At 39.2% G+C, this 18,527-nt stretch overlaps 1 protein-coding gene across 5 annotated transcripts in view; it reads left to right on the top strand.

Moving 5' to 3' along the window:
• tenm3 (teneurin transmembrane protein 3) overlaps nt 1-18,527 on the top strand; it is a 338,433-nt gene that overhangs the window by 163,530 nt on the left and 156,376 nt on the right. For 2 of the 5 annotated variants that reach the window (XM_069168313.1, XM_069168315.1), the window contains one exon: nt 255-440. The exons of the other annotated variants lie outside the window; for them this stretch is intronic. In XM_069168313.1, the coding sequence (XP_069024414.1) occupies nt 255-440 (186 nt within the window). The remainder of the gene's footprint in view (nt 1-254; nt 441-18,527) is intronic. 5 annotated transcript variants of the gene reach the window in all.

Below are 18,527 nucleotides of genomic sequence, written 5' to 3'. Positions count from 1 at the left end.
TGTTTGTGGCACAGCTATTGGTTCTTCTCTCCGTGTGGCGCAATCCAGGCTTTTTCCTTCAGTGGCTGCAACTTCATCAGTCTCACGCCACAATCTCCAGTCACACCATCAGCAAACATCACCACACTCCATTGCTGTCATTTCTTTTTTCAAAGATATTGGTTGCTGTTGATGTTCTTACTGTTTTTTTCATTCTTCAAATTCATCATTCCTCTTTTTTTTTTCTTCCCCTTCCTGGTTTTGTCCTTTCATAGGTTCTCCCATGCCCTCCCCCTCCTGTCCATCATCTGTCATTGACCAATCACATCCACAGTCAGCTCATCCCCATGACAACCCGCTGTTAGGCAACGCGGCTGAGCCCGACTCAGAGGAAGAGGAGGAGGAGGAGGAGGAGGAGGAAGAGGAGTATGCAGCTCGATTGTACTTACCTGTAACACATGGTAATGATCAATTCATTAGAAACCTTCTAAAATGCATTTCATTTCTTTTGAATGATTATTGGGTTGACCTTTTTCGTTTATTATACATCATTAATATTCAGACAGAAAATTACCTTTCGATAGCTTCATTCACCCTTTTTCTGAGGGTGGATGATAATCAGTCCCTCCAGGAAATCGGGATCTTGTGATCGCAATAATTAATGAGAATTTAAGCGAACTTTTAAATATTTGCAGAAACTTGCACTTTTTACTATTTTAAATTCCTGCTATTATTTTTCGCAAAAAATGTCATCAGCAGAAGCTGTGCTGAAAATATTACATCATAAAGTAAGTCTTTTCAAACAAAACTCACTTTATTAACAAAAGTAACTCCTCATTTACAATCAGAAAGGCTCCGCTCCTGTTTTCACCACAGACCAAATGTGGTCGAAGACCAAATAATTAAAATGATCTAATTAAATGCTTATTATCAAAGAAAGTGTTAACATATTACTGCATGTTAAAATAATTCTATTCACATGTCAAGTTGTAAAAGACTGCACTTTGTTTTTGTGCATACAGTAGGCCGATGTGCTAAACGAACATGAATTAAACAGCATCTAAAGCTCTTATTTTGACAGCTGATGTCGTCGTTGTTTCTATATTACAGTCACAGACTGTCTGTTCTGGAAAGTTACGTCACTTTTCAGAGTTTTTCTGTATCTTTTAGCCCATGGTTCTCTAAGTTTGATAAATAAATAAAAAAAGATTAGAACTAAAATAACTCTGTCATGTGCGTGTGATTATTGTCAAAGGAAGTGATTATATATGTATTTCTTTATCAGGGAGTGCTTAAAAAAAAAAATAATAATAAAAAAAAAAATATATATATATATATATAATTTTCCACCAAAAAAAAAAAAAAAAAAAAAAAATCACTTAAAACTCCACAAATTACATAGCAATTTTTGAGAAAATCTGCCTCAATATTAAACTTTTTTAAATGCAACAATCACAAAAAAAAAACTTCAAAATCCTGGAGGGACTGATAATCGGTCAAATCTTAGTCGTTTATAAAAAAGGTGTATGTTACCAGGGGATATTATATGTCTGTCTTTGGTGTTCATGTGTAAGTCATATCATTCACTCCCTACCAGCTCTGGGGAACTTTTTCATCTCAGTCCAAACGTCCAGCAGCTGCGGTAGATGTCGAGCAGTGTTTCTTCACATGCTCCGAATATTCAGACGCTGCTCATATTTCTCCAGATTTTCTTCTCACCTTGGCGGGTGTTAAAAAGAGACAGGTGGCTTTTGACGGTGGAGCTCTCTGAAATATTGTAGGAGGGAAATAATCAACATATGAACTGTATCTGTTCTTATGTCCTGTGCCTCTATTACCAATGCTGAGATCAGTCATGATTGTTGGCGAGCAGCACCGTATGGAGGTTTGAACTCATAATGACTTCCAGCGTTCTGCCAATGGCTTTCCAGGATAGATCAGCCAGCCTCGGTGGGAGTCAGACCGCTTTCTCCATGTCGGTCATGGTTTCTCCCAATACTCTTTTTTCTTGTTTGCTTTCCAACGTTTCCTTCCTTTCATCTCTGCCTCCGTCTTATCTCACAAAATCCCTAAAACATAGTCTGGTCCGAGAGAGCAACTGACAGATATGAACACAAAGGAGACCGATCGGGTTTGGGAGTCCAATTTGTAAATTAAAAGAGGTAAATATAACCATGGCTACTTTTTACCTCTTCTGACTTTCAGTATCTAATCCACTGTTTTTACTGAAAGTGGGTCTGGAAAAAATGACGCGAGGCATTTTGAAAGCGGAACATTTTGAAAGGAATCTTGGGAAATTCAAAACATCTGTTAAAAATTTATATATTTTGGCTGCAGCAGCCATAATCAGGGGTCTATTACAACCTCCGTCTCACAGTGAAGCTCTGTTACCTGCTCTCTGTGTCTACCTGACACCATTATATCCCTCTTAGTTCATTTTAATGTACCTAGCAGGGTCATGTCAGACCGCCGGGTCATGATTTGAAGGTTTTTGCCTAAAATTCAGCCACGGCTGTTTAATCTCGGTTTGCATCGACATGAAAACTGTACATCTTGTCAATCTTGATCTGAGTTAGTTCGTGTGGGCAATGTTTCAGGCTCTTGTTAAGTGGATGGAAACCAAGATGTGGCATGGCAGGAGAGAAGTAGCCTGGTGCGAACCAGTCCAAATTTCAGTCCGTGAATATAGTTAGTCCGCTGCAACTTCCTGCGTCAACCAAAGCGTTTTTCTGAGCACAGCATATATTTTTTTAATTGTTATAATGAACACCAGCAGCTCAGCGAGGTGCTAAGCGTTTGTTCTGCGCTGAAGGCCAAACGTTTAGGTGATTTGTTTTCCGATCAGCTCGTCACTGTCACCATCACAGTGACGGGGGCAAACACGGTTTACTACTGACACTTGTCTTTGATTGGTCCGCCCTTCAGAGTGGCCATGGTAATACGAGCCGAGTTACCAGACTGCATTCACAGCCAAGAAAACTGAAGCTGAGTGACAGGTGGGCGGAGCCAGGCTAAGAGAGAAGTGCTGGAGGGACTCTCAGAAAAGCCATCAAGTATGAGAGACATGACTCATTGAAGACGTTTTTTGGTGATTGTGGAATTAAATCACAACTTGAGATCAATTGCACCAGCCAACGTAAACTACTTTGTTTTGGTCAGTAACCTCGTGAGCTAAGGACCAATCCGTGGCATGTAATATCTTCAATTGTTTCATAATAGTGTTTGTAGCAAACGAACAGTAAACTATTGCAATATGGAGACAATATTGATCATTATCTCTTCAATGGTGGAGACACTCACAGACCAACCATAAAGCCTCACTTGAATATCTCTGGGGATATATCCAGGAAGTGCTGTGGTTGCCATCCGGCCTCCTCCTGGTGTCTCTCCACATGGCGAAATGTTCGGCTGCAAGTTGAGGATGAAAACTTAGCCGGGCTGTTTGAACCGTGGAGGGGGCCACAGAGGCAGAGTTTACTTCACATCAGAGTGCCGATCTGTGACCTATTTGCCTGTGGAGGGTGACGAGCCCCAGATGCCGAGTCACGTTGGCTATCCAATGACCCCTGGATCGGTCCTCTTACAGTTAGGAGTTTGATCGGAAGCAGACTTTGATGGTTTGGAGAAAGGAACTACGACAACCACAATTAGAGTCAGACGACATCGGTGGATTAAAGGGAGAAAATAACGAGGGAGGAGACTGTGAAGGACAGAGTGAGAAAAAGAAGGAGAACTACATGGACTGATGGAAGTAGAGAGACAGACAGCCGTCTCCTCGTATATACATTACATCTAAACATAATCAGAAACAGCACTGAGTTATGGTGCTGAAGTGCCTAAAAGGTTGTGCGTGTGTGTGTGTTTGTGTATATGTGTGTGGTCCTCTTTTCCCAAAGTAGTCCCAGCCCGACCCAACCAACCGACGTTCAGCCAAACATCTAAAATATCACCCTCACCACTTCCTGCTCTTTTAGACATGCTTTTTCTCTTTATTTTCTCACATCACTCTAAATCCCCCCCCCCCCACACACACACACTTCTTTTTTTCTTTGCGCCACATATTTTTGTGGGAAGTTGAGCACTGACAGAAAGTAAACAGAAAAACACATTATTACCACATAATAACACAAAATCAGAAACCAATCTTTTTTCTTTTTTTTTTTTTACCTCCCTGTTTACAGGAGAGAGAAGCAGGGAGTGTGAGAACAGGCGAGGAAACGCCTCAGTGTGCTGCTTCCTGGTATGACCAAGTGCTGAGGCATCAGAGACGGAGGGAGTCGGTTCAGTGAGTAGAAGTCTGCCTCACTGACCGACATGATTTCAGGATAGAAGCAACAGAACGTAAAGAGATATTCTTCACAGGGTCCAGTCAGGAAAACTCGTATGATATAGAGGCTACATTCATATCTGACAGACGACTCACTTTGCCTGATTTGCGCTGGGCCGCCACATTTTTTTACTTCACCCATTGAACCCTATTTTTCATGCCATAACATGACACACATAGTAAACTGGAGTTTGGCAGAGTTTTGCCTTTCTAGTGTGCCAGTTTGTAAAAATCACATAAGCCTAGTGGAGAAGTGGTGATTATATAAGTGTGAAAAGCTCATCCAAGCCACCAAACACAGAAAGAAAGAAAGAAAAAAAAAAAAAAAAAATCCTGGATCACAATGCATCATTAAAGGTTGTTGGAACATTTTAAAAATATCGATCCACTTCTCATGTCTCCAGGACTCCTTCCCCATCAGCCCCTGTCATCCAAAAACACCACATTGTTACTGTAAAGCAGCCAGTGTGTACAGTGTGTGTTTCCTTTCTGACTGGTTGACTTTAACTTTAATGTTATAGTAGAAACAGTACAGTCAGGTCTAATATTGCTAACATAGAAGCTCGTCCAACAATGTAGCTATTCACTGTTACATTGTTGAATCAAATAACTTAACTAGCTTAAGTTCTGTCTCGATCCTAAAAACTGATCATTGTCACAAATTTAAACGGAAATGCTTTTTAATATGAGGTTATCAGGTTTGCAGGGAAGTGCACAGTTTGATTGGCAGTGGCTTAGTTTATAACAATAAAAGGACACTTCTTATAGTCAGCAGTGGGACTGCAGCAACACAATCTAAACTTCCAATCATCTGATGTTATTGTCAGAACAAAAGCATTTTATTGGTTGGAAATATCCTCATACAGCACCTGAATTTCACTTTTCAAACTGGGGTAGAATTCCCCCCTTACATGTTTCACATAGGGGGGATTTATACACTTTTTTGGGGCTATCTGAATGGCGACTTCAAGATAAGTTTTTGTAACATCGGCTGGTGAAAGGCGCAGCACACTACATTTTTACAACTTAAGCAGCTCATCTCACAGTTAAGTTCAAGCCGCAAATTTATTTTAAACCAGTTTTGCGTGACACTTATCTTTCCACTGCTGCTTCTTAACCTGACAGTTACCTGTCTGAGTGTCCAGAGGATTAAAGTTAACTTCACTGCCGCTTGCGCTAGTTCTTACGGGGTGGTGGTTTCATCCCCCGGCGAAATTCAGTAATAACACATATCTATTAATGTACACCAAATAGGCTTCTCATCCAAAGAGGTCAAAGGGGCAACTGCAGTGTGCATGCACACCCTGGGCGTCGGTGTATGTTGTTACCATAAAGCTTAAATGTCAGTAGTGTAAAATTGCTTCTCTCCACATATTCCTCGCGGTCGCTGTAAATGCTGTAAAAGAAGCTTTAATTTACCTCCATTACAGAAATAACAAAAGAATCACGTATTCCACATTAAAAGCTTTCAGGTGGCCCAAAGGATCTAATTTCTCAAGCAAAGGCTTGTATGCCTTTAATGTGAGCCATTGACTACATTTACATGAACCTGATTACTGTTCGAAGTTTGATACAGCAGGAGTCAGATAAGCACTGCGCTTCCATCAGCTCATTTGTAAAAAAAAATTGATTTCACCTGCACTCCAAGATGAAAATGTTTTAATTGTTCAAAATATATGTTTAAGTGATGTCTGTAATGTATATTTTGATGAAGAAGTGCAAAATTCTTCACATGACAGTCACAGACAAGAGCTAGTAGACTTCCCCATCTTTTAATGTAGCCACTGAAAACATATTTTAATCAAAGCTATGTGTTGAAACTGCTACATGCCCTGAAGAGTGTATAAAATCCATGCAGATGGTGTGACGCCGGAGCGATGAGGTGACAGTGTGCTAGGTGTGAAAGAAATCACTGCTATTTAAATCAAGCATTCAGCTATGAAGAGCTGCTTCTGCTCTATCTGTGTGTGTGTGTGTGTGTGTGTGTGTGTCTGCGGAATGAGAAGTTTAATGCTGCTGAGCTGGGATGTTTATCTCTCTCATCCACACGCATGGCCAGCTTTCTTTTTTCCTTTGTTTTCAGCAGCAGGCTGAACACTGACCCTTTCTTCTCTTCTCCCTGTTAGTGTAGGTGAGACATAGTACAGTTATTATTTCATTCTGCTGCCTCAGGGTAATGTGTCCTCTTGTTTCAACATCACTGCTGTGTTGGTCTGAAGGACAAAAAATACGTTCACTTTTGACAGAACAATTCCAAGATGGTTATGGAGAATGTTAGTGAAGCTGCTAGATGATCAGAGGAGCAGCTCTGATTTGCAAATCTGATTTCCAACCATCCTTGAAATGGATGTCAATCTCTCAGAATGAGAATGGTTATTCATCGTATTACTAATCTTTAATGATCCTTAAAACAAACTTGCCTGTATATATATATAATAAAAAGAGTGTGACACTTAAAAAGACAATTTTTGCCATCTCGCAGAAAAGTGGGAGAAACAACTATATGCGGCAGGTCAAACGAGAATATGAATTATGCATGAGATTTACAGACTTTGCTTTGCATGCATCTTTTAGCTGAATTTTCAGATTCTCATTCAGTTGCTTAAAGGAGTCTGTGGTTGTTGTGTATTTGAAGAGAATTTATTAGCTCTGGAGTTGTCATCAGCTGAGAGTCTTTGACATGCCTTCTGAGTTCCACTGCGTGACTGTAATTAAGACCTAATGAGTTAATGATGTTCTCTGAAGGGTGCCCGAACTCTTTCACGTGCGACAATTACTTTTTTTCTATTTTTTTAAGTTCATGAAATGAAGAGAAGAAGCTGGGTGGTAAAATTGAATGAAAGTCCAGTACTAGCTCTGTAAATTGTTTTAACTCAGCATTGGCATTTGTTTCAAGACAAGTGAACAAAGACAGCATAATGGCTTTGCAGCTCCACACAGTTGGTCTCTTTCCCCCTGAGAGAAAATAGATGCCAAAAAAACCTGCACTGTCCAGCCTTCAGATGCCTCAGTAGACGCCAAGGCAATCAAGTCTGAGCGGAAAAAAGCAACATAAAGACAAGTTTCTCTGCAAATGGCGGGATGACGCCAAGGCTTATTGACAACGTCTATACTGAAAGCAGGGGAGGAGGGGGTGGGTGGTGGTCAGGCTGAGGTGGAGAGAGAAACACAAACACTTAGGGCTTTTTACTTTGGGACCAAATAGGCAATTCTCCTCAACACCAGAGCTAATCAATGAGCCATTGAATGAAGGAGAGGAAGAAGAGAGAGAGAAGGAAAAAACATATTTCTCAACCCCAGATTTAATCAATGATGGGAATGGCAAGAAGATATAGAGAGAAGGAAGAAAGAAAGAGAGGAACCGTCTTGACATGAGAATGAATCAATGTTATTCAAATAGAGAATGATAGAGGGGTCAAACTGCGAAAGATTTTTGAAAGAAGAAGAGAGGAGAAAAGAGTCAATCATTGATCAGGCTAATGAACCTCAGGCGAGTGGCTGGTGGCTGGGATTTAAACCTCAAACACACACACATGGAAAAAGGCCACAAACACACAGTTCATGTCTGAGGCTGATTGCAGAATGGAGTCACTTAAGTAAATCAAAATGTTGTAGCAGGCTCCACACAAAGAGACGGGGAGGCGGAGAGAGGCAGACAAAGAAGAGTGCAGTTAGAAGGTGAAGACAAACAGTGTGCAGGCTCTTATCTAGTGTCTCTGCCAGTTTCAGACTGATGCAGTTGTCCTTTTCATGTCCAACGTCTTCGATGTTTAAATAAAAAAATGTTTTTACTTACGACCATCTGAGCACTCATGAGGGAGTTGGTCTTAAAATGAAGTGTAGTCACATAAGTTGTCGATGTATTTATATCTTGAGGCAGTGGAAAATGATTTGTGTGATTTACCAACAAAACCCTGGTCTAAAGCCAGTGGATCGGTATTTTACCGTTACTTTAAGGGTGCATTTTTTACGAAGCGCTCTGCTTGGTAAAACATACAGGCACTTGTCGCAGCGCTCTAACATGCAAAAGGCTGAAAAAAAAAAAAAAAAAAAAAAGATTGCAATATGAAAAATGATTATGGTGAACGTCAATCTGCTTAGTATGCACACTGTTGCCTCCACAGAGAAGAGTTATTTCTACTAAAATCAACCCACCAAGGTGCTTCACACCTGGCTTTTAAAGGGAATGAGAGATGAAACTCTTTTTTTCATTTTTTATTTCAAGTTATGTCCCAAACATGCCTATCAATAATTAGAAGCCTCAGTGAAACCCCCTTTGGATCAAACACCTTAACTCTGTCCTCACAATATAGATTTGGACCCTGCATCCAGTCCAGTGTGATTTCCTGACTATAAATGGAGACACAGATGGAGGAATGTTCAGAAAATGACATACTTCTGCAAGAGGTCAAGCCTGTATTTTATCTACATATTAAAGTTATTTGTATTGCTTTTGATTTGTCCCTCATCCTTGTTAACATGCTTTCATTGCTCTGCTGTTTTTGTCTGGCGCAGCACTTCGTCCACAGATTTGCAGGGCTTAATTACAGATCATGGGCCATTTTCCAAGTCCTGGCTATTTTGATTTTGTCACATTCAGTCAACTCCTGTGAGTCTGTGACAACTCGTCAGTAGGTTTGGTGATGACACAACATAGTCAAACTGGAAAGCTCTCTATTTTTTTTTTTTTTTTTTTAAACTAGAATGATTTTTTAAAACATGAAAGCTCTCCGTAAGAAACCGAAGATCCAAAACAATTCTGTTCAAGTAAAGAATCAAAGTTGTCCGTTCCTTTGATAACAAAGTCTGTAACATCATCCAAACAATTGCTGCTGCTTGACCTTTCAAAATAGGAGTGCTGAAAAAATAACACTACAAACAACAACAAAAAACACAAATTAACCTAATGCCTCTCTACTAATGTCACTCTTGCATTTTTTTTAAATAATCTATAGATGCACATTCTTTATTGATTCAGTGCATTTTTATAAATCCTACATTCCTTCACTGTGGCTGTTTTAAACATCTCACTCCACAGTAACATTGGCTTTGCTTCCACTGGGGGAGGATTAGTTGGTTATTAAAAAAAAAAAAAAAAAAAAACTGGACCAAGACACTCTAAATTTACACACATCTGCTGCATCAGCAAAGAGCTTATAAAGTTACACACTTGACACACACTGGTGGAGTCTGAAACAGGCTTTTAATTGTAAGCTTAACCATCTTGATGCGGTTAAAAATGTCATCAGGGCCAATATTAACAAAACCATGGCCGGTGAACAATGATTTCCTTGTCATGTCTTTTAAATGTCTTTGCTCTTGATGTTTCCCAGAAGAATGGATTCCAGCACAAAAGCTAACCCATATATGCCAGCAGTTCTCTGTGTTCAAGGTTTGTAAGGACAGTTTTTGTTTTTTTTGTCAGAAAGAAAAGACAGACTATGAAATATAAACCAACAGAGTCAAAGCAACCCTGCTACAAACAAGTTTGTCTTGGTTTGCCAATAGTGTGTAAGATTCACCCGAACATTTGTCATCATATAAATTACTACTCGTGTGTTCAAAATGATGAGACAAGTCGAGACCTTTTCGTAAACACAATTATAGCTCCTGGATGTGAAAAAAAGAGTGACTCACTTACTGAAAGCAGAGATGCTGTAATTGTAGAGCCATTTGTTTTTGTTTAAGACAAACTGAATGTGATGCAGTTTAATGCATTCCTCTTGTCTTTTCTGCCAACGGGTCATTGAACCTAAGTAGCAGAAGTTAACTTTACAACAGTTGTGATTCAAACATGTTTCCTGATCACCTTTGACACCTCCACTCGTTTAAAGTTCAAAAACATTGTGCAACACTGCAGCAACAAAATCTCATGATTTATGTGTTCAGGCGACCACTTCATCATCCTCAGATACTCCTTGTGGCAAAATGGCACCACAATACACTCATCGAATCATCCTCTGTGCCCAGCGATGACCATCACTGTCACGTTTCTATATAGAACTGACCACGAGAGGTTGCATGAAAACCGACCAAAGTGGTGAGCACCACCTTTGATTTGAATGGCTATTTTCTAGCTTCTCTCTCATGACAAACTTTATTTGGCATCACTTCTGTTAGTAAACCTCAACAATAGCAAAACTGTCAGTAGGTGCACTTCGTCCAGACATTGTCATGCAGTGAACCTTGGAGCCTCAAGGGCCTTTGTTGGTATTGAGATTCATTTGTATTGCAATACTTTGGCAACATGTTTCATTTGATATTGAAGCCAGAGAAAATCCAATTTGATTTCAAGAGTTTGGGAAAATAAACCATGATGGGAGAAATAAAAACAAAGAGTACGACATAAGAGAGAGGACAGAAAAGGACAGAGGACGATGAAAGAGTAAAACTGCAAAAAGCAAAAGACCCAGTGGCTTAGAGGAACACAGTCTTCCCTATTAATGACTTGGCCAGAGAGAGAGAGTTAAAGAAATGATAGAGGGGGTGGGGTGGGGGGGGTTGAAGAGAGCTGACTTGGCAGGAGAAAATGAAGGGCGAGAGAGACACAGAGGGAAGGGAGGGTGGATGAGGGGTCAGTGCACTGGTGCTACAATAAGGAGAGAAAAATGTGAAGGACTGATGAGAGGCTCTGAAAAGGCTGCAGCTGCCGATACTAAAGAAGTGAGTGGAGGAGAGGACAGGAAAGCTAGAGAGGAGGTCAGATAAAGAGGGAGGAAGGGGATGGGAACTGATTGGGTGATACGAAGGTACAGAAACAAAAGAAAAATGGAAACCCAGCGAAGTTGGAGAGAAGAGGAGGAGAGGACGATGTGTTATACCACGTCGGTTTGAAAGAGAGAAAATATGTTGACACCCTCCTTAGTGGCTTTTTCTCTCCACTTCCATCTTTTCATTTACCTCCTTTCTTTGTCACCATCATGGTCCTTATTGTCTACTGACGATACTCTCCTTCTTGTCTTGGCTTCTCCATTCTCAACTCTTTATTGGCACAACAGTTTGTTAGGTTCGTAAATCTGACTGATGTCACGATGGGGATTCAGTATTTAAATGATAAAAACACGTACTTTTGCTGGTTAGCTATGTTTTATGTACTCCTGAAATGTATTTTCAAGCTTCACACCTATTGGCTGACATGCCTTCAGAAAAGTTATCCATTGCAATGACCATTTCTTTGTATTTTCTGTGGTGGTTTTTGTATTATTTGAGATTCAGGGAGTTTTTTTCAACACTTTGGTGCATTCAAAGAAACATAACTGAAAACAGATGAAAAGAAAAAGTTTATTTTTTTTTGGCTGCATTGCAACAGACCTATAAACGGAGAGGGACGTGGCTGCAGACAAAAAAATGGCGGACCTCCGCAAGAGGGCGCCTCTGCAGTTTAAAGAAAATCATGTGACCTTAGCGGTGTCGATTATAAGTGGACATGTACACGTGTGACAGGCAGAAACCACAAGTAAGCACGAGGAAAGATACAGAGTCCATTAGAGATCTTTTAAAAAGTTTGTCAGCTTTTTTTTCAAGGTTTCATTTAATAGTCAATTGAACTTTAATATATTGAAGAATCTAGCCAGCGTTTGGATACAAATATGGAGAAAATGCATTTAAAAATGTGAAGTAAAATATGTCATGCACTTTTTTTTTGTGTGAACCACCTTCAGTTAGCTCGTTAATGGTCTACTTGCGTTAGATGCTCAATTTGCTCAGGCTGGCTGACGCTTGGAGCTTTTAGTGTAGCATGCTATCGACGTTTGCCCGACTATTACCACAACGAACCATCTGTAGTGTTGGGCCTGGCTGAATCACTGCCCGGAAAAAGTAACTTGAAAAATTGTGGGGGCATACAACAGATGGACTGGTGAGCTATTCCAACACATGGCAGCATAAAAACAAACCTATACTGTTTGTGTGATCATTTTTAATTCCTTACAATAATGAATTACAATAAACACAATGAAATCAGGAAAACATTACAATAACAAAATATTTTCCGAAACACCTGATGAAAAGAAGAGATATACTATTATAATAATAGTAGAAATTATTTTACCAAATTTTCCAGTTATCTTCTCTTCTTTTTTTTAAATCCATTGAATGTTTCCCTCCTTTTTGCAGGTAACTTTTCAGAAAACATAAAATGAATCAAGAATGTGATTTTGTCATACTTTGAATGTATCTATGCTTTGAGCTGTAACTGATACAGTAAGGTAAGAAAAATAACAATTCAAACTCAGTTATTCCAATTGACTTCATTTTTAGCGCTTTTGAAAGTTAGTATAAGGACATGAGGACACAAGCTCGCGTCCTTTCGTGTCTTGGCTTTGACTTTGTATGTAATCGCTCCGCTGGAATAATTCGCTTCGCGTTTGGTCTGAACAAACGATTACACATTTCAAAAGGAAAGATTCGTCATCATCAAACAGCTATAGATTATTGACTAGTTAGTCTTTAGTTATAAAGTTGGGTTGAGTTTAGTAATATATTATTCACATTTATTTTTAAATGCATTAGATTTGTTAAAGTTTCTGGTGTGACAGGAGCTTTAATGAAAATGTCTTTCATTTTCATCAAAGCCACCCCATTCTCAGTGAGAGAATTCAATTAATATTCACTTCAAATAATCCTCCTTTTTAAAAAGTACAAGACTGGGATGGTAAGCAGGTCGACCAGCCAGCAGTACAATTCAAATATAGTCATAATGCCTCAGGCCTCTGTTTTGGGGTTGTTCGTCCGTCCGTCCGCCACATTCTGGTGAGCGGAATATCTCAGGAACACCTTGAGGGAATTTATTCAGGTTTGGCACAAACATTCACTTCGACTCAATGATGAACTTGTCAGATGCTGGTGGTCAAAGGTCAAAGGTCACCGTGACCTCACAAAACACATCTGTGGTCATAACTCAAGAATTGTTACATGTTAATGGGGAAACAATTTAACACAAATTCCTAATAAGACACAATTAAAAATTGATGACATTATATATCCAATAGTCAAAGGTCCACTTTACTGTGACATCATAATGTTCAGCAAAAGTACGTTCCTGTCCATTATTCAGCACCATAACTGAAGAACATTTGCTCGATACTGAATCAGTGATTATTGTTGGGTGTCCACTTTGAAATTGTGGTAAGTCATCTTCAAATAAATCTGCTGCGTTTAAGATGTGTGTAAAGCATCCTCGTTTTACAATTTGTAGAATTTTGAGTTTGTACGTTGTTTTTTTAAATATTTAAAACATTGTCTACTGACACGGCCAAATTTATTATGATTATGATATGTAGTTCCCACTACATTTATTAATATTACGAGTCTGGACAGACATCCATGTAAATTTAATTGGTTGGTGGAGGAATTAACCGATGAGGCAATAATTAAAGTTTTTTTTAGACCAAAAGTCAGCTAATACATCCGTTTTTAATTTCCCCAAAAATCGCACTGGAATTAAAAATAACATTTCAGACCCTTTCTATCTGAAATGATCCTGCACTGGATATATCAATATCTAAGCTCAGTTCATTTATGCAATATCTACTTTTTTTCTGCTGGACCAGAATGCTGGTAACCAAACTCCCAATCACCTTTACATGGAGAAAATGTGAAATGACAGACAGACATCAGTCATCTTGATTTTCTGCTTCTTTTTTTTTTTTTTTTTTTGTAAGTGGATGTAATGGTTCATTCGATATGGACATTATTCTCCAGAAAACAAATAAAAGGCTAAATTCAAGGCAACACTTCTACCAGACATAGAGAGTCCGGAAACAGATATTATTTTGCATTGAAGTGTTTCACATTACTTGAGATCACAGGGTGGGATTTAGGTAACTCCATTAGGATTGTGTTGAGCACTTTACCCACATGTCAGTGAACTACTGTGTCGTAATTTGAATGCTAAAAGGTGTAATCGCCTTTCGAGGGACATTGTGTGCAATTTTTTGTTTTTGTTTATTTCACTGCACTGAGGCTTTTTAGGCTACAAACCGCAATGAGATGTGACTCGGTTTATGCAAAATTTACTTAGCTTGCTTGTTATATTTTTAGTACCTAATTAGTCGACACAGAATCGACTAATTAAGCATTTTAGGCATCCTCTATTGGACAAACACGTCCTCACAGCTAAATGACAGAAAAGGTAATTTGACCATTGCTACTACTTGGTTCGGTTTAGGAAAAGATCATGATGTAATAGCTTAAGTAAGTTACATTACCTGACGTATCTTACATTCTGTTTTGTTAGGTAACTTAGGTTACATTACGTAAGTTAAATAAGTGACACTGACTTTTGGTTTCACACAGGACATGACCAGCAGCCTTCTGGTTTAAATATTGATCCATTCAACCTGCCGAGCCTACTTCTTTCCCACACAGTCTATGTCAGTCTTAATACTCCATCACCTGACTCACAATTACTACAGCCATGAGTGGTTGCAAAAGAAATCATAACCCTTAGATCCAACGGATGTCCAAATTCCCGACCCTTCTTCTCGGTTGAATTGCACAGCGAGTATTAGAGATGCGGGATACGAAAGTGCAATACCAGAGATTTTCAGAAATGCTAGTGCCTTATCTGTGTGACGAAGCGTTGCAGAGGTAATCAAAGTTGAAGTTGTGTTGTCGTTACACTTTGCATGAAGCGCATCTTTGCTCCATCTCCACCTTTGCTACTCTTAATCGAATGATTCCCAAAGTTCCGATTGCTTCACAACGTGCTGCATATCCAAATAAATAGCAGAACTTACCCTTTCTCTGACCTTTGACTTCTGTATTGTCTCCAAAGCAGGGCTGACATTACATCCCACTGTGTATGAAAAATACAAATAACGTATTTGTGTGACCCTACTGAGTTATTAGTCAATCATTCATGACATTTATTTTCCATCAGACACTCAGCACGTTTTTTTTTCAAATTGCTCAGTCATGCAGTGTCCCACAAACATGGATCAGATATTGACAATATTTTCTGGCGAGATACATTTTTATAAAAAATGTATAAGACATATTTTTCCTTGATATAAAAGCCAATATAAAACATCTCAAATATTATCAAATTAAATGATTAAAGATCTAGATAGCATCGACTGTACTAAAAAAAACAAGATCCAGCATGAATGGTTATTCCGAACAATGACCAAGATATGAGCTTAAACGTGAAGGTGGTAAAATTACCCTCAAAATAGCCTGATCTTCAAAGGGTTAAATATAGGTCATCTTAGCACTTTTGAACAATTAACCAAAGTTTGTGTGTCTGTGTGTGTGTGTGTGTGTGTGTGTGTGTGTGTGTGTGTGTGTGTGTGTGTGTGTGTGTGTGTGTGTGTGTGTGTGTGTGTGTGTGTGTGTGTGTAGGAGTTAAAACGACATGTGTTCACCGCAGGCATTTGAACCTGTTTCTGCAAAATACCTCTGTTCACTCTGAGAAAGCCACCCACAGAAAACCAGTCGAGAAGAAAAAAAGGATTTTGTTTCCTGCAGAACGTTTTAAGTTATGGCTGTGTCAAAGAGTAAGCAGAAGAGATCATCTGAGGAAGACAAATCTTTGTCCATGCAGAGCCTTGCTGTGATTTACAGACATGTGTCTGGGCTAAGTTACGGGCCAAGCAGAGCCTTTCCAGGACTGCTTGTGTCTAAGAGGATTACTGTGATGATAATGCTACCGTTAAAATGGTCACAGAGCACTAACTGTCAATCAACCTGTTGTTGTGGAAACAGTGTGACTTGCAGCCGTCTCCCTCTCCCCCCTTCCTCCCATTATGTTTCTATTTCATGCTCTCTCTTCCTTCTGCTTTCACTTTGCCTAAACACTTCCACGTGTGTCACTTTTTGTTTTGCTCGCTGCTCCCACTTTCCCCCTCTCAACGTCTCCTTCTCTTTGAAAGGTGATGTGTATTGTCAGATGCAACAGCCGTAAAAAACACCCAATTTTACAGCACAGGAATTCAGGAGCAGGAGTTAGAGGGGGAACGAGGCGCGAAAGAGCTCGACCATAACAATAAGGCTGGATTACATTCTCGGCAAATCAGACAACTTCCCCGGGGCCCCAGATCCTATATATTCAAATAATCCGATATTTTGTTATTGTTCTTTTATTTGTATAAATGTTCACAGAAAATTAAGTCAACATAATCCAAATGTTTGGTATTTTTTCTCACTCTTAAAGACCCCCTAAAATGTGTAAAAAGAAAAAAAAGTAATCTGAGTAATCAGTAATCACAATAACAATTAATATTCTTTCAAAAAACATCAGTGGCTCAAGTGGTTAGTTCGGCTGTAGGGATTTCTATCTGGTTGTCTGTGGAATTTGATGAAACGAGGAGCCCCCTGTTGGCTCTAAAGTTAAATCAGTCTTAAATCTAACGCTCCAATAATCCCGTCGGGCGGTGAGCAAGCCCCTCGGTTCACTTACCTAAACAGACTCAGTCTAACAGTTGCTTGCTTCAGATTTCTGTTAAAGTACAAAAGAAAAGAAAATCTTGGAGCAGATGCTTCGTGAAGCTGTGTGACGGGAGTCATTCATAAAAGAGTGAGGTTTCTTTCTGTCTTGGAACCAGCAGCCATTTGTTCATTTTAAACCAATCTGGAGACAACAACACTCAGCCTTTGCATTGATTTCTGTTCATTACTATAAAACAGTTTGATATTTCTTGCCTGGTCTAGAAGGAATGTGTGATTTTAGTTGATCTACAGGGGAGCTGAGAGTCAGCTGAAATTCTCAGCTGAGGATCAGAGTTGATAGAAGATGCCTCCTTTTAATCAATTCAGGTTTAGCACTTCTTGAAAGTATTGGAGGGTGTCGCGCATCGCAGGGAGTCTCCTCACTAACTCAGTACCTTGTGTTTTTGCCCCCTTTTCTTGGCCACTTTCAATTTACCCGTGTGTTATCTGTATTAACAATAAAATGGCTGACTTCTGGGTTCGTGTTCATACGTTAAATCTAACTGAAAGTGCAGTTGAGTTCAAGATGAGACAAAAAAAAAAAAAAAAAATCAAACACACAAAATAAGAAACAAATAATAAAAAAAGATGATGCAATAACAAAAATTGACTGCATTTTTAAACAGTTCTACCAGTGAGTGTATTCAGGCCTTCTTCCTTAACAAGTCTGTATCAGGCTTTTAAAAAAAAATTAATGAATGATGTCTTTCCTTCCTGTGCTTGAGGAACAGAAGCAACAAGAGGACTTAAGATTTGACTAGGAGGATCAATATCAATGCTAATGCTAATCATAAAAAAAAATATTGTATCTTCTGAAAGTTACGTGCAGCAGTTTTGGATTATGATGATAAAATACCTTCATTTCATGAGATCATTCTGTAATAAAACTGCAAAAAGGCCATCAGTTGCACAGTACCTCAAAAAAGTCTGTAAATAATTAAAAAGGGAAAAAATTTCATCAACCAACAATTGAATATATTTGCAAATTATTTTATTTGTCAGTACATAAAACTACAACAACAACAACAGTATGGGTACTTTGAGTCATCATAACTTTGTTTTAAGGCTATTCTATTTTTTTAACTTTGTAGTTTTAACCTCCAACATGGTTCGCTCACCTCTGACCTGCTGCTATTACCTCATGTGGACAAATGAAGCAAGGTCTTGTTCCAGGCTTTATGATTCGTAATTAAATGGAATTTTGAGACATAGTTTCCCCGGCCATATGTGGTGTTTCCCATAAGAACATATATGCTAATGCAGTCTGTTTTTTATGGCACAGGGTGTCCGTGTTTGAGCATTGTCAATAAATGGTAGCATTAGTTGTAAATTTACAAGCAAAAAGTAACTAATTGTGTCTGAGTGTGTTTTTCAGGAGAAGAGTCTCCTCAGAAAGGTCAGTCAGACAGACAAAATCCACGGCAGCTCACGTTGATCTGACTCAAAACAGAATTATCAGCTACGACTGAACTTTTACCTCGTCTTTTGCTGGAGTGACATTTTTGTTGAGAACATGTCAATGTGGGTAGATGTGTGCGATGCAGGGAAAAGTACTGTGAACCGTTTTCTTTCTGTCACGTCGGGTTTCATCGTCTCTCTATGAACCGGTCACAAGAATTCATGTTAGGACTGACATCACTCCAGACTGTTTTGTCTCAGAGCGGTTTTATTTGTGCTGAGAAAGTGTCGACCTCCTGGAACAGTTGGGCTCCACTCTGCAATTTGGCACTGACTAAAAACATCTGGAGTAAAATAACAGCAGCGTGGTTCGTATTCATGATCTTTGTGGCCA

Source organism: Embiotoca jacksoni, unplaced genomic scaffold (genome assembly GCF_022577435.1).
Source record: "Embiotoca jacksoni isolate LCO1_2020_lvr unplaced genomic scaffold, fEmbJac1.0.p SCAF_4, whole genome shotgun sequence".
NCBI lineage: Eukaryota > Metazoa > Chordata > Actinopteri > Embiotocidae > Embiotoca > Embiotoca jacksoni.
Note: the sequence above shows the minus strand (reverse complement) of the source record. Positions and strands in the feature narration are given on the sequence as shown.